At 40.0% G+C, this 17,152-nt stretch overlaps 1 protein-coding gene across 13 annotated transcripts in view; it reads left to right on the top strand.

Annotated features, from left to right (window-relative positions):
• phldb1b (pleckstrin homology-like domain, family B, member 1b) overlaps nucleotides 1-17,152 on the top strand; it is a 74,975-nt gene that overhangs the window by 11,929 nt on the left and 45,894 nt on the right. For all 13 annotated transcript variants that reach the window (XM_079353542.1, XM_079353530.1, XM_079353537.1 and 10 more), the window contains one exon: nucleotides 12,262-12,387. In XM_079353542.1, the coding sequence (XP_079209668.1) occupies nucleotides 12,262-12,387 (126 nt within the window). The remainder of the gene's footprint in view (nucleotides 1-12,261; nucleotides 12,388-17,152) is intronic.

Here is a 17,152-nt window from a genome sequence, read left to right on the forward strand (position 1 = left end):
GAGTATAAAAAAAATAAAATAATAATAAATATATATATATATATATATATATATATATAAAAATATACAGTATATATATTTCCACCATATAAGCCGCAGACTGTTTTGCTGATGTACAATATATACAATTGTTAAAAGTTGCCATCTCCCCATAAAAAATCAGCATGCATATTTTTTATTTGAAACATTTAATCAGGTTGACAGTTTGGAAAGTTGTAAACGTTTTTTTTTTGGATATCTGAACGTAAGCCACATTGGAATGAAATGATCTGCACATCATAATCTCTGAAGCATGAGCTGCCCAGGAGAAACCGCTGTCTTCATCATATCTGCCAACGTGGCATCTCATATGATCGCTGCTTCCGAATCAATTTTTCTGACCTTTCATTTGTTCGGACTGTTCCTCCCACATGATGGGAACGCAGGCCTCTTCCTCTGGTATGTGCGCGTCAGTGGTTGACGGCACGCAGAAAGGCAGTCATTGATTAACTGGAGGGGTTTTTGACTCTCTGGCCTTTGCTGAGGCCGTAAACCATCAGGTTGCCGTAGCAGCCGTCACCCATAGTTTTGGGCATTCCTTTGTCTGCAGCTGTAGTGACGTCTCGTCTCATGAGAGAGGATTAGCAGCTCGGCCTTTGTTTCTTGGGTTAAATGGTCAAAATCTTCCTCTTGGTTATCTATAACTTTCGATATTTTATTTTCTACAGAAGTCGGCTTACAAGAACTTTCAAAGTCGAGGTAAACGTCCCAAGCATCATCCATGTTGCTTTTTCCCTGTCCATGCAGAATGTTTCTTCCTTAATTTTCTAACTCTGTCGCGGGAGTGATGGCGTGGTTTCTCCGTTAATCAGCTGTGTTCTTTTGCAACCAGCCAGACGTCATGAAGGGCAACAACACCAAGCCGGTTGGATTGTTCAGGAACCAGCAGCGCTACCTGAGGTGATCTCTGCTGGCAGCTTTCTCTTTAAAAGATGGAAATAACAAATAGCAAGTCAGCACTCAAACTAAACTGATTCATGCAGCTGCCCGCAGTGCTCCACATCTGCAGGAAGGTCTCTGATGCAGAACATTGATACTGTTCATTATTATGGGTAGGGATAAGTATTAGATAGTTGATGTCATTGGTTATAATTATGAGACCCCATCAGGTGGAGAAAAGAGCACCACCAACAGATATACAAACAAAAGGCTTGAATGGTTCAGCAGTATTCCTCCTGTTTGTTATCTATCTGCACGTTTGCACGAGATTTTTTACAACCATATCATGTTCTTTTACCAATTCTATGTGTCACAGCTTTTTGCCACATGATCAGTGTCCCAAATTCCCTGTGTGTGCGTGTGCGTGTGCGTGTGTGTGTGTGTGTGTGTGTGTGTGTGTGTGTGTGTCATTCTGTAAGTATTTGAAGCTCTCTTGCTCTAACTATCTCTGCTCCGCCTGATCCAATCTTCTTGGAAATGTACTCAAGGCTAAGCCGACACACTGGAAAGATTTCATGTGGTCGGATGGGGAAAAACACAGAGATGTTATTAGAGAAATGATGGAAGATTTCAGAGAGGTTGAGCGGACTGCTAACCACTTCTCTTCTTAATGCCACAGCACCCCTGAGGGAACGTTTGGCCTTAACGCTGTTTGGCCCGAGTGCTCCCAGAGGAGCTCACACACCGTTTTACGCTGATTATTCTTGTCTACTTTTGTATTATGGAGTTTTAATGGATGTTCCAGGATCTAATCTCCCATATTCAACACCTTGTCTTTGTATTTAAAATGGAACGCTGCAACTAGGGGTGGAGACAATCTCTTGAAGTATTTCAAGAAAATGTTCTTGTCAATTGAACTGATTTGATGCATTAAATCACATGTAAAATAAAGCTGATGTTTAAATGCATCAAACTAAACTGGGTGGATGGTTTTAATAAGTAAGTCATTCAGGGGGTGTCAAATACTCACACTGTGTTCATACCCATCAAGTCCTTATAAATGACCTTCTTTAATTGAGTAAGAGTACTATAGTAATATATTAGTCATATATTTGAACCTGTAAAGTAATATATGAAATTAGGCCAATACCAAATATTTAAAATTGAAGTCACGTTGAAACTCAAAGTTTAAACAATATCCATATTTACAGCAGAAATCAACATTGACGTTTTTCAGCCTGGTACGAAAAGTGCTGTGGGTCTGAAAAGTTCATGTCTTCTTCAGCATCCAGTGTGTGTGTGTGTGTGTGTGTGTGTGTGTGTGTGGGGGGGGGGGGGGGGGGTTCTTTTTGTATAACTGATCAGTTTAGATATATGAAGGATATGGGTTATTCAGGGGTGTGACCGATGACGGCATCAAGTGTGTTGTGGCTGTTCTGTAGGATGATTAAGCTCCGCCCCTTTGCCTGTTACGAGATTGACCGAACGTAAGATTGAGATAGAATTTTGAATATATTTTATTTTGCTGACAGGCATTAACTATTTTTAGATTTTCACTTTATCTGTGATGGTCTTAGTTTGCATGAAAGTGTGCGCTCTTTAATCCACTTACTGCACTTTTATTAGAGGACGGGGTTACACTGTCCTTGTGCCGAGGTGGTGATGCTCTTTGTGCGTCTTTAGTGTTTAAATGATGATGGGTTTAAAAGCTGTGTGCAGATAAAGAGATCGAAAAGCATGGAAATATTGAAAGGCACACCATGGTGCTGAAAGTGAGCGGTTTTTAGAGGATACTTTAAATGTGCTGGTTTTTGGTTAAAGTGGAGCCGCTCTGGAGGCTGAAAGCTGCTCCTCGCTCTAATTCTGCGAGTGCACTCTGTGTGATTGGACGACTCGTTCCTGCTGTGTTCAGGGGAAATCGCTCTCTCTCACACAGCGGTCAGGGATCAATCTAACTGATTAACTGGAGGGATTTCACTTCACACGCACACACCACCGAGCACCTCCACCGATGAAGCCAATCTCTCCTCCTAACATTGCCCGTCCTTGCCTGTATGACATCATTGTAATTATGAAAATGGCAGCGAGTCATATTTTCCTGTTGCAAGGTGAAGCAGAGCCGTTGATTAAACAGATGTCAGTTTTTTTCTTTTTTTCTCTGTGGCTGATTCTCGCTGAGCTCAGCCTCTGAGGAAACTGATCCTGAACCGCTGCTTCTTGGAAGAATCCTGAGTTGTTTTTTTTTCCTGGGTCGGAGGGTTCTTATGAAGGCAAAAAAATGGGAGAAGAAGAAGAGATAGTGGTGTTTATTTGAAAAAGCTTAAGTCTTCATGGCTCTGCCAGATGTGGAGCTGTTATATACTGTATGTGAAACCAATGCAGCCTTTAATGATCTGTTTCTGATGGACTAAACTGGATGAGTGTGCAGTTAGATTCATATCAGTGCCTTTATGTTATTCCATCAGAACAGCTAGGAGCTGTGTTGGTCAATCAAGTCAGTCAAAGGAAAATAGATTTTCTATGATGTTCGGATTAGGTTGTTTTTTTTCAGCAAAATATCAAATTTCAGCTTGTTGTGTCAAACATAGATATGCTCCGTCAAAGATCGATAAAACATGGGGAAGTTTTGAAATGTTGTGAGACAATTTTTTAAGTTTTAGTTTAAGTCTTAAACTTCTCCATCTCGGACAAAGGGTTGACATCGTTGTCATGTGAACAGAATTTTAAACTTTGTTCCTGCACAAAATCCAGCTGTTTTGTTACCCTGGTAACTGGAAAAAGAAGCCCTAATCCTAAGAGCAAATGACTTCCACACTGTACGTTGCAAAAAGACGTTGGTAAAGTTTCTACAAAACAATTAAAAAAACAATATGTTATGAATGCTTCGGAGCATTTTAACATACAGTACAGCAGCCGTTAGAGCCTATTCAGCAGCAGCGTGCATGAGCGACTATGAAACAATGTGGACAATGTGTTACTCAAAAGTTCATGCTAGTTTTCTCTGTAATGCCTTTTTAATTCACAATGAAGAAAAGTCCTGAAGGTGTTGAGCAATACTACATGTCAGAAAGAAACTCATCCCAAACATCTTTCTCCTAAATCCCTTTCAGACTAAATAAAAAGTTTAGTGGTTCTGGGTGTGGTAAATTTCCCTGCATGGTTGAAGGTTGAGCATCTTTCGAGGCCCATTAAACGCCCCCGCTCGGCGTTCTGACGAGGACCGCTTGTCTGCTCTTTATCTGTTTAGTGGTGGAGATAAGGTGGGAAAACCCCCAGCTGTTTGGACGGAGACGAGTGTTTGAGATCAAAAACAGACGCAGTGTCCTTAAACCCGCAGCTTTGATGAGCTTATGTCATGTTTTTTCTCTCTGGAGTGTTTCATTCTGTCAACATGAAGCCATAGGACAGTGAGTTTCAATCCATTTTGGAAACATTGATATTTGAATTTCTGCTGGGTTTTCCATGTCATCCACTTTGATTGGTGAGCTGTCGAATAGGTTCCTCGACCCTTCATTAGATTAGTCCAACGTCAGCTTTTAAAAAACTGAGAACTAAATAAGCTGTTTGTTGAACCTTTGTTTTTTGAAGGTTTATTTTACCTTACTGGAGTTTAAAATGAGACTCAACTTTAATATTATTATATAGCCAGATTTCTGTAGTTTGTAAACTGTGATTCTCCAGCAGACTCCTTGTCAAACATCTAACATATTCACTTTATTGACTTTACACCAAGCGCATCCATTAAATTACATTTCAGTCGTGTAAATGCAAAATGAAGCACAACAGTTTTTCTGTGTCAACACTGCATGGGTGCTCTTTAATGAAACAATAAGATTTATGATCCTTGTCCCCTCCTCCATAACTGAATATGATTCATAGCATGTTTAGAGCATCTCCATATTACACTTGGATAAATTCTCTCCGTCTCCCAGGACCATAAATCTACACTGAGTTTGTGTAGAAGTGTTGTCTGGCGCTCCCTGCAGTGTGTCTCCTCGCTGCGGGAGGATCCATCATGATAAGTAGCTGCGTGGGGTTGTAGTAGCTGAATTGATGAGCGTTAATTGGCATCGAGAGACTGCCAGTAATGGACTTTAACGACAGCGTCTCGCTGAACGCTTCAACCAGATGGATTGGTTCAGCTTACAGTTCGTCTATTGACGATAATGGCATCAGCTCTGCTTAAAGATTGAACTGTTAATTAGATAAAATAAAAAAAACACTTTAAAAGGTCACTTCCTCTCTATTTACAGCCTGTTTTTATGAAAATGTCAAATGTGAGTTATTGTACAGTTTCAGTGAAAGGTTAAGTATTCACAAATGTAAAGTGCTGCCATAGCTTTTAGATTGTAGATTACAACAAAAAGAAGGAAAGTAGGTCACCCAAACCACAATCTACTCAAATATCATAAAGATTTCACTCCTGGTTGAATTCATTATTGCTGGTCGGTAAAGAAGCTGCAAAGATTGCTGCAGATTTAATCCACGTGATGAAGCTAAGTTTCAGAAAAAATGACAGTCAGTGAAAAATCAGTGACAGTGTAAATGTATGATATATTTGCTCGTCCCGAGATAAAACTGGGGAGAGACAAATGAGCTCATAAATGCTATAGTGTTTGTAACACTGAGTGACTTATTTCATCCTCGTCCCTAAAGATACATAAAGGGTCAAATTCTCTAAACTAACCAGCCATTGAAGGAGCTAATCAGTTTAGGTGTCAGGGAAAGCGGACCCTGGGGTGCTGTGAGGTGGAGCTCTCTGGGGATCACTTTCCCAGCAGCAGGCAGGGTGGTCTCTTTGGCATTTGGAAAATGATTTAGGAAGACGTTCAGCTTTCTGTGAACTGTGGTTTCCATGAGGGACGGCAAGCAATCTACTTTGGCATAAATGAAGGACAAATGTTGACGATACCGCAGAGTTTCCACCAAAGCTTTTCTGTAGATTAAAATCTGCAAAGGAAGCTGTTTCTATTCAACATTTAAAGATGTTTTTATTCAACATTGTAATGCTGACAATTTGGGTCTCTGAGGTCACATATCTCTGCAGATATTTCCTCTTCAGTCAGTTAGGAAGAAAATAAAGACATGGCTCTATGTCTCCTTTGACTTGAAAATAAATAAAAAATTAAAAAAGCTTTATTAAACTTTGGCTCTATTTTAACACATTTTGGGGTCTAAATAAGTAACAGGTCCACTCTGTTTAGTAATTACTGATGAATATGCTGTAATAGCTAGAGCTTGACCGATTGATTGGCCAGCCGATAATATTTGTCAATTCTAGCATCTCCATCCAGTGACTATTTGTAAATGCCAACTGTATCACAATTATGTGCCAATATGATGAGATTTATTCACCAGTCAAATAATGTTTCATTTGAGTTTATAAGCAGCTCTCTGTCACCAGCAGAGTGTGCTTTAAGGATTAGAACAAGCATCACACATCTTTCATGTGTCAAGTGAAGATGTGTGTACATGCACAGTGACTTTCCAGTTTAGTGACCATCTTGTCTTCATTATATATCTTTACCACAGGTCTTTGATAACGGCCCTTGAGGAACCAACGCAAAACATGTGTTTATCTCTACAGATTGACCATCGACCAAACAAAGAAATCGGTTGATATCAATATCAGATTTATTCTCTCTGCCATATCGTCATCGGTATCTTCCCCAAGAAGCTCATATCAGTCGGGCCCTTGGAGTAACTCTAACTTTATCTTTAAAGTTAGAGAGTTTCTGATCAAAGCTTTTTTGGTCCAGAAAAGTTACTGACATCTTTATGCAATTAAACAAACAGTGTGCTTGAGTATTTTTATTAAAAACAGATATAATTGCTGTTGGGACATTGAGTGCCTCGGACTTATTTTTTTATGTTCATGTGGGAGTTTTGAATTCTGGTATTGTGAAAACCCAGTGGGTATGTTTCTTTTTTTTTTTGGTTTCTCTGTTTTGCTAACTCATCATGTGCTGCTCCTGTGGCTGGGGTGGAGGGCCGGGCTCCCTTTGGCGGGCGGGGGGGTCACTGGGGACTTGCTCAGATTGAGTGTCAGCTGCCAGCAGCAGTTTGTGCTGAGAGAGCAGTGAGGAAGAGGAGGAGGAGAGATGCCTTCCCTCATCCATCAGCCTGCAGCAGCCTCTGCAACAGCCTTTGCTCCGCTGCGGACTGCGTGTCCAAACACACACACGTACACGCGGAAACACAACACAGAACAATGCTGTCTGTGCTGAGTGGGATGTACACACATCAGTCTCAGTGTGTTGAATCTGTTTCTCCAGTCTTTACATGTACACACCAGGAGCAACACTCACTACGAAAGAAGTTCTTGGCCTGCAGAAAAAATTCTACCCTACCCATCCTACCCATACCCACTGGGTTTTCACAATACCAGAATTCAAGAATCCTTTATAATTATATTATATTATAATTTCTGAGTGTGACAGTGTAAGTACACATTCTGTGTTGAGAAGAGAACTGATGCTTTAACTTGTATCTTGGTCGGCATCATTTTTGGCATATTTTGTCATCTTGAGCACGTAAGCATGAGACAACACTTTGTGATTTTTTAAACCTTAAAACAGGCTGATATTCTAAATGTTTTATTAAACCACAGCTCTTTAGAGTTTATCATTGTATTACTAAATCCTCCTGAAAATAATATTTTTTGTGTGACAGAACCGCTGAGTAAAAGTGACGCAGTGTGCCACAGAGCCGTCACAAAACCCCTCCAGATCTCCAAGTGAGAGATGAGTTTGTCATGACAGAAACACGGCGCTTCCAGCTATGTTCTTTTGAGCAGCGTTTTCATTGGAAGTGACTGAATTGATCTTCGCCGGAGAGATCATGTTAGTGCAAGTCTGCGTGCTGTGAGTCAGGGAGGTGGAGGGAGGAGAGGAAACAGGAGATAGGTGAGGGAGTCGGATGACTGCTGAAGACTCGGTGGCTGAGCTGACGTGGCTGTGCAGACCGCAGTATTAACATCTTAATGAAAGCTTTCAAATATCTTATTCAGCATCTTTTTGTTTTTTTCCCTTTCATGGCCAGACTGATGGTTCCAGATATCTACAGGAAGCATTTCAACTGTGGAAAAAACTAACCAAAATTATGTAGAGGATGACGGTGTCATCAGGAAACGCTGATGGAAATTTAAAAAACTGGCCCTCTAAATCCCCACGCGGATACTGATGATGAAAAAGGAATGCTAATGCAAATAAGCACAGTGCTGTATTTGGACAGCTTAAGTAGGCATGTGGCATTTATTGTACCATTAATAAGTATCAATTTAACTGGAGTTTAGTATCACCACTGGCCGAGTCAGCAGTTCTCCACAAGCTGGTGAAGTGTGCAGAATCACGACTGTGTGCAAAGTTTGAGTTTAAAATAACTTTAACTTACTCATGCAGCGAAATTCCAGTTAAAGTCTTTGTGCGTCACAAATGAAATCAGGCAAATATTAAACTACATGGAGAAATAAGTTCAGGAACACATTTCTAAAAATCAAAAAACACAACCTATAAAACACGCAGACATTTTGAATACAGTTCAAACAGGATGTGAAAAATGTAACAAAAAAGAATTCAGATGTCAAGCTATGTTTTTATCTCTGCTTTCTAAGGTGACCTTGAGTGCTTTGATAGGTGCCTTTAAATAAAATGTATTATTAAGAATCATAAAGGAGGCACCAAGGCCTTTGCTTTTGTTGGATGAACTATCTTCAAAGATGAGTTTTTTATGATTAAAGTGAATGGTTTACCTAACTGAGACTGAAGAACACTTACATTAGTATTATAGAGGTTTATATTCCCCCTCAGTTTTCAGCACTGTTAGCTGTAGTGACCGTCTCTGGTTAATATTTTATTGTCTCAGTTGCAAGATAGATTGACGGTGACTTTAAATAAATACCATGCTATTAACTATAAGCTGTTTTGCAGATAGGGAAAGGAAACCTTTACTTATTAATTAAAGAAGCCGAGAATTTGATGTCAAATTGAAGTTCAGTACAAATGTCTAAAAATGAGGCAAATGTACAAATGCAGAAGAAAACTGCAGTTCCTCCAGTAGCCACCCTAGGCAGGGTTAGGGTAACCCCTTTCACCAAATATCAGCTGAGATAGGCATGATGGTAAGTTGATGTAGGCAATGGATAGCACCGTATAAAGATTTACACTGGAGACAACGGTAGGAGCTTAAAAATAATGTATTCAGATTCCTGGGCTCCATGTAACAGTCCTTGTCACACATTTTATTTTCCATGTTTTACCCCTCAGTCGTGTCTTTGCCAGCAGCTCCAGATTACATCAGATGCTTTCCTTCCAAGCTGTCAGCATTTGCATCTCTACAATAAAAGGTCGCCTGGCTTTGATTTACTTCATCACAGCTTGTTGTGTAACGGAAAACTTTCCGTCTATACCTTAGTCATAGTGTCCTCGGCTGACGACAGACAGAGGATCTTATCTCTGCTCAGACCGGTAGACCTGCCCCTCGTCACCGCCGCAGGACAATGGCTCTATATTGAGAAAGCAATAAACATGAGATGGCTTATCTGTTATCTGGCTCGTGGCACATAAAAGGCTGAATTAGTAATGTGCGTTATGTGCTTTGACATTTCAAACCAAGATGATAAGTGGATGTGACTGATAGCACCATAGAGACGGAGTGTGTCTGAGTTATATCATGTAAGAGAATACAGGATAGCTCAGTGTGAGGATCAGCACGGTCACTCCAGGACTTATTGCTGTAATAATAATCTGTGCCTGCTTCTCCAAACTAGAGGCTTTAGGGAAGGTTACAATTACTCAATCGATTGCTTGTTGTGGATGTCATGAATTGAGTAAAGTTTCACTACTCTTACACAGTGTTGGAAAGCTTTTCATTGACCTGCCACTGTGATATGAGGATTCATGCTTCGACCAGCCACTACTTTTTTTATTTACCTACCACTTTATTTTAATGTAATGATGCATAAAATCAAGGCCTATTGTATTCAAGTAATGTGCTATTTTATAAAGGTAAATGTACAACTATGAAAACAAATACTGACGTGCGTTATGTTTGTATGTACTGGATATGCTAATATCGGCTGATATGATCGGCTGGCCAATTATTACTGGCACTAATACTGTGGGGAGTTACAATAACACACCTTCAGCAGGTACACCTGCTGTTATGGAGATGCTCTTCTGTGCTGCCCTGCAGAGAAACAGAGCCAAACCATTTCAGCACACAGCAGACCATCAAACACTGATACCTGCTCTGACACGATGAGGGGACAGAGCCCTGTGGTCAGTGAGTATTTCGGACCACGTGGCTCCGCTTATTAAGTCAGGTAGTAAGGAACAAGCAGGAGACCTGGGATTCAATTCACGTTGCTTGTAGTCACAAATCACTCGGTTATTTACTCAGCACCGTGACCTGTCGGCTGAACAAATTCACTGAAGTCGTTTCAACCCTGACACACAGACACGTGCACCCGCGCACACACACACACACACACACACACGCAGACACACACACACACACACACACGCACACAGACACACACACACACACACACACACACACACACACACAGACACGTGCACCCGCGCGCGCGCACACACACACACACACACACAGACACGTGCACCCGCGCGCACACACACACACACACACACACACACAGAAAAGCATGGCTCTTTGGCTCTCATGGCACCAGTGTGCTGATGTGAAATTGTAACAAAGACGCACTTTCCTGTAGTACATGCAACATATCTATATACACAGTATGCGTATATATATATATAAGAGATGATGACTTATTGGCTGCGTTTACAGATTTACCCATAGCCATCAAAGATGTCTAACAAACTGAAGATTAAGTCTGTCATCACTTTATTTACTGTGCAGATTAAAAACTTACCAAAGCAGCCTTTTTTAGATAATCTTATCTCCATAATTGGATGCGTTTCCTGTCGAGACAGGATGTTAGGGTTGTGTAAAGCTTTTGGGATTTCAATTAGTGGGAGAGGACAGACTTTTTTGATGTTGAGGGCATGTAGCTGATTAAAGTTTAATTTACAATTCAATTAACAATTCAGATGTAGCTTCCTGTCTCACAGTGAGAGAAAAACGTGAGCGTGACATGCAAATGTGTTTCTGTGAAAATCATAAATATCTTACTTAATGATACTCAGAGATCCTTAATCTGCACAGTCTTCTTTATAGGCTGCTCATCTCAGTCTTGTTTGTCTCTTTTAAACCATGGGTGTCAGTGTTTTCTTTGTATCTTTTGGTTTTGATGTCAGTGTTGTCTGAGTCAGCACAGTCTTTATTTGTTGTTCTTTTGGGGGGGGGTTATGCCTTTATTGGAGAGATACGACTGTGAATAGAGATGAAAATCAGGAGAGAGAGAGGAGAATAGAGACACCGCTTGGATACGAACCCAGGCTGCCTGCATCGAGGACTGTAGCCTCCATATATGGGACACGTGCACTAACAGCACCACCAGCGCCCGATAGCCTCCCTGTTTGTTTGTGTCTTTGAATACTGTGAAAAAAGTCTCACAACTTTGTATGATTGTTTCATTGGCCACAAGCTGAGAGGGAGATTTATTTTGGGAAAGATGACTTATGACTGTTTTCTGTTATTTAAATGACTCAATGCCACTCTTAGGTCTTGACAATAAACATTAAGCAAGCTCTTTTTACCCCTCCCACTACAAGCCTATTAAAAGCTCCCTTAAAAAATGGTAGAGTTGTACAGTTGTTTTGGTAATACACCGATCAGCCTTAGGGCTTCGACTGTGTAAAACATGGGCATAATCAAGCACAGTTTTTAAGCCCAATGATGCTGGTGGTAGCCATATTGGAAATGATGTCTCAAACTAACATACGGGCAACCTATTAAAAGTAATGGGTGGAGCTTCGGACCTTCAGTCTGCTGACAAACAGCCACAACATGCCCGATTAAAGATAAAAAAATATTCATCTCTTGTACATTGTGTGCAGATAAAGACATGAGCATTCAGAACAAAATCATAGTTCGTACGTTTGATTTTGATGTAAAAGTTTGCATTTCAACATTGTAGTGTAGAGACATAAGGGGCTTTTTGCAGTCAGCCTCAAGTGGACACTTGAGGAACTACATTTTTACCACACCTCGACATTGGCTTCATTTTTCAACACTGAAAGTTGCTGCGTGATAAAAGATGTAGACACCATGAGGCAAAACTGTGACAGTTTCAAGATGAGCAGAAAAACATTTCGATGAATCTCACAGACTTGCTTCATTCCTTTGAGTTGTCCTATTTTCTAAGTTCTTGTTCTGTGAAGCAGAAGTAAAAAAATTTTTTCCTGTGCTGTTTTCCAGGCTGTATGCTGTGTTTTGGCCAGTCGGCCTTCTTCCGCTTCAACCACCCTGAAGAAGCTTTCAGGATGAAGAGCATGATGCCCCATGGAGGAAGCGTCTCCGCCGGGGACTACAGATTACATGCAGGTACTGAGTGATGCATTCAGTGTTGTAACTGTATTTTTCGCCTCTCTTTACTTAACATCATGTCAGGCCCTCCTCTGACACAAACATGGTTCCAGTCAGTGTGAATAAAACATACTGACCTTTTGTCCCATGAATAAACTTACAGTTACAGCTCAGTCTGTGTGAATGAATGGGCTGGATTGTTTTAGCGCTGAACAGACTGCTGGTGAGGTGGAGCCGCTGGGCGGTGTGTTTTTTACAGGTGGATGTTTGCACAGCAGTAAATCCATGCATTCTTGCTTTTTTATAACCTGGCAAGGGCGGGGGATTTAACCAGTAGACTTCTGGGACAAGAACAGTATAATAGTGTGGTGATAAACAATACTTCAAAAAAAGGTCTAATAATTTGATATTCTTGGCATTCTCCTTAATCTTGTTTTTCTTTGCTATATATCTCAGGTCTTGTTTTGGTCAGTACATTTCTGTTAGTGTTGTAAACCAACCCGAAGAATGCCCTCAGTTAGTTTTAAAGACTTTTCTACTCAGACAAAGGAAACAATTTGTGGAAAAATAGAAATTCAAGGCACCAGAACACAGGGCGAGTCTAGCCTCTTTTTTTTGGCTGGCATGGCCCTCACTTATTCAGGATATCATGAATAGTTATGCATACACATCCCTCAATAGAATTTGTGTACCATTTCAGTCTTCACGTTTTTTTAACTGCCAATATTAAAGGATCACAAACACTTTAAACTACTGTGTAAAAGATTTTCTTATTGACGTAAAGTGGTAACATTTACATATAATCCTTCTATGCAATATTTTTTAAGGAATAAGAAGATGCAAAATCATACTTTAAAGTACCAAATAGACAAGACCATTGAAAACCTCCAAAAGCTACTTTTGTAGCCATAGATTGTATAAAACATGGATATAGTATCAGTGACATCATCCATTTGATTTTGAAGAGGCATTATGAAGCCAAATGATTGGAGGTCACCATATTTGATATGCTGTTTTAAACTAACTTTTGATCTTAAAACAGACAGAGAGGTAAACTACTGCAACACATCCACCTGTCAACCACAACACTCATCATGCTAATTTATTCATTACTCTTCGACAGAATATCAGCAAACAGGATGAATTATGAAAACATTAACCACTCATCGAGATTTTGAATAATAAAAAAAAAGATATAAAGACTGTAAACATGTTAATTTCTGCTGACATTTTAATTTGGGACCTAATAGGAATAGCTTGGCTCTCACAGCCAGCCCCAAGTGGAAACTCAAGGAACTGCATATTTGTCGCTTAAACATTGGCTTACTTTTTCAAGACTAGAGGTTGCCGCTTGGTTATAGCATCGCCACAAAACAGTTGTTTTGTACTTTATCTTGCCTCTAACCAAGCAAATAGCATAGTTTTGTATTCACGTGACACCCTTGCGAGAATGGTTATATTTCACTTTAAATGTGTAAAATGAAGGCAAACAGTCCAGTTATTCCTGTTTACAGCTCAATAACAGACTTGTGTTGTCAGTGGCAGCCTTTAAAATGCAGCACCCGTTGAACCCTGCAGCCTGAATAGAGCCCAGCTGGGACCTGGTGCTGAAATTCGCACCATGCATGTTTCATGAGCATCTCTTTCCTCTGCGTCTCCAGGCAAAGTTTTCAGCTACTTGCATACGTGTGTGTGAGCCTATGTGTGCCCTGCTCCTGGCAACCACACAACTGTAAGTGTACCTCTTCTTGGCCGGCTCTACGACCATGAATGTGTCATAGCATCTTGTTACTTCCCTCCTCTCACTGTTGACGCTGCCTGCCTGACTGCTGCCGAGGGATAAGTTTAGCACACAGGCACTCTGGCTGCTGTGGACTTCCTGATCCAGTAATGAAAGCTTTCCGTTGTTTAGAAACGTACCATTTTCCTCAATTATGCATTCCTGGGTTGAATGCAAATGTAACCTCATTATACCCCTCCCATGATTATTTGTGCATATCTGTCATATCAGCTTTGAAACACTTGAAAATTACACTTGTTATCTGCTCACTGATTCCTGAACCATCATGAAGGGCAAACCCAGCAATTAATCTACTTTTTGATAAGGATGCACATTTTTAACATTTCCTTCTAAAGTAAAGCAACAATATAAGTAATTGTGCACATACATCATGACTGATACCTGAAATATAGTCTATGTTAGGTATAAGGAAGTAAAACCTCAATAGACCATGTTACCATGGCGGCCATGTCTCTTACCATCCTGCTTCAGGTTTTATTCATGTTAATGTTTCCTGACAATAACCTGACAATATATACTGAAAATCCATAGAACATCGGGCCATGGGGGGTTTATTAATTCTGAATTTAAATGCTAGAACACATAAATATAAGCCTGAGGTGACACTTGTTGGATCTATTTCAAGCTTACACACTGGACACACTAACAGGACCTTGTTATGGTACAATTCTGTGAAATGTGCTTTTCAGTTCAAATGACCCCTCCTTTGTTTCAGTGTGGAAGCCTATGAACTGAAGATGCAACGATCAATTGCCAAAATAAATGGCAAGCATTCTGATTAAAGAAGAAAATGTTCAATGATTTTTTTTTGTCATTTTGTGAATACAATTACTTGAGGTTTGGACTTTTTGATTTAAGAATCAGTTTAAAAGCATCCTTTTGGACTGTGGGGAATTTTGATTGAGAGTTCTCTGATATAGACTTCATGTAAAGATAATCTATAGATTAATCAAGAATTAAAGAAATGAATCCCTGTAGAGCTGCTGTGTCTTTGTGGTGCAAGTCACATTCACTGTTCTGTTGAGTTCTGGTGTTATTTTCTGGGTCACACTCAGTCCATTGACCAGCGGTCTGTCAGCTTTTTCCTCTTCTCTGATTGGACGTTTCCTGTTCCTCTCTGTCCGACGCTTCTAACTTAAAGCGACTGCTGGCTGGAGTTACAGTATCTTTTTCAGAGACTATTTTTAAAGCGGCAGTTCCATGCTGCTGTCTGCCACCTCCACTCCTTTCCACCCTCTGTGGGTTTCCCCTCATGGTCCCATCCTGCACCCACCAACCCTCCTCTGTGTTCAATGAAAGGCCTTTAATCGGCCTTTGATTTGTCTGCTCTATTCGTCTCTGGCTGTGTGACAGTCTGCAAAAAGCAGAGCTGTACAGGGCTGAATGCTTGGGACGCAGTTGTTAGGGCTGAATGCTTGGGACGCAGTTGTTATTGTGGTTGCAGTGTGGCACCACCACATGCTGCGTCGCTGATATTCTAATGTTTTTTTTATTATTATGTGATGAAAATAAGATTCTTTTAATAAAAGAGGACCGAACAATCTTGGACAACAAACAGAGAATCTTTTGCCACTGGAAATAGTCAGCACCTTCTTCTTTTCATTTTTACTAATTTAAAAAGCCACACTTCTACATATGTGGAAAAACCTTCCCTCTTTTTATATTAGATCAATGAGGCCTCCAGTCAGCAAGGCTCCAGACTAACTTTGTTTCCCCATCATCCATAAACCATCACAACAAACACTGTTTACTAAAATATCTTTTGTTTCATTCATTTATGAATGTCAACTTAAGTTGTTTTTGACATAATAGAAACACAATTAAAATGTTGAGTAAATGAATGGAAAAAGGCTGTAGTTTTACTGCATTCACATGTTTTATACATAACAGACAAACATTTAACATAAAACTTAGGATGATTCAATATTTTTTGTTATGAAGTGGTGTTTTGTCTCATGCAAAAAAGCTCCTGAAAGGATGTGTCTAAACGACTATACCCAGAGTTTTTTTTTCTGTGAGATGTCAGGGTGAGCTGATGTGAGGCAGCAGCTGGAAATATTCAGGAAAATTCACTGTAAACAAGTAGTGAGTTGTGTATCCTGCGACCAGCGCACAAACAAGTGAACTGTATTCACATGACCTTTGTGAACTTAGTGCAAGAGATGAAATGACTTGATTCATCAGTATGTTCTTCTCTGCTCTTTTTATATTGTGAACTTATTGAACTACACATTGATGTAAAGGCAATAATTGTCTTTTTTTGCTTCTTCGCTCTTTTTATGTCCCCACCACTGGTCTGACATGCATAGTCTCTCGCTCTGAGCTGCAGATGGGAACAACAAACTCAGGAATATTTCAGGGGCAGTCTTAAACATGTTTTAAATCTTCAGAAATGCATGTTGTACCCAAGGCCCTGTTTATGGAAAATCATATCAATCACATTTTGCAGTATTGGTAATAATGATCTAAGAACCTCTGCAATGATGGTTCAGAATTTGTTATGATGATTTTTGCAGAGGTTTCATTTGGCTTCTTGCAGTGATCAAATATAGAAGCCACTTCAGTTTTATTTAGCCAACTTATTACGAATACCCAAGCCTTTTAATCACAAGAACTAATATGTTAATAATCCCATAAATCCCCAAACATTGTTTTTCATGCCAGAAAAGGGTCAGTACATAACAGCAAATGCTAGTTGAGAAGGCTAATTTATTTACGGCTCTTAAATCTCTAACTCACAAAATATGCAACAAAGAGACGATGACAAAACAGAAAATCTACTGCTGTGACTCTAAAACAGCTGTAAATCTCGCAGTAGTTCACATCACCCCGACAAGAAAGAGCCGAGTCAAGTTAGTCAAGACGCTGGAAGTTATTTGGGGTCACCTTCAAAATAAAACGACATTACCGCTGTGTATTTAACCTACTACAGGCTAACGTGCTGAGACATTACGATGCATTGTCTGGTATGCTATTATTTAT

The sequence above is a fragment of the Symphodus melops genome (genome assembly GCF_947650265.1).
Source record: "Symphodus melops genome assembly, chromosome: 10".
NCBI classification, from domain to species: Eukaryota; Metazoa; Chordata; class Actinopteri; order Labriformes; family Labridae; genus Symphodus; species Symphodus melops.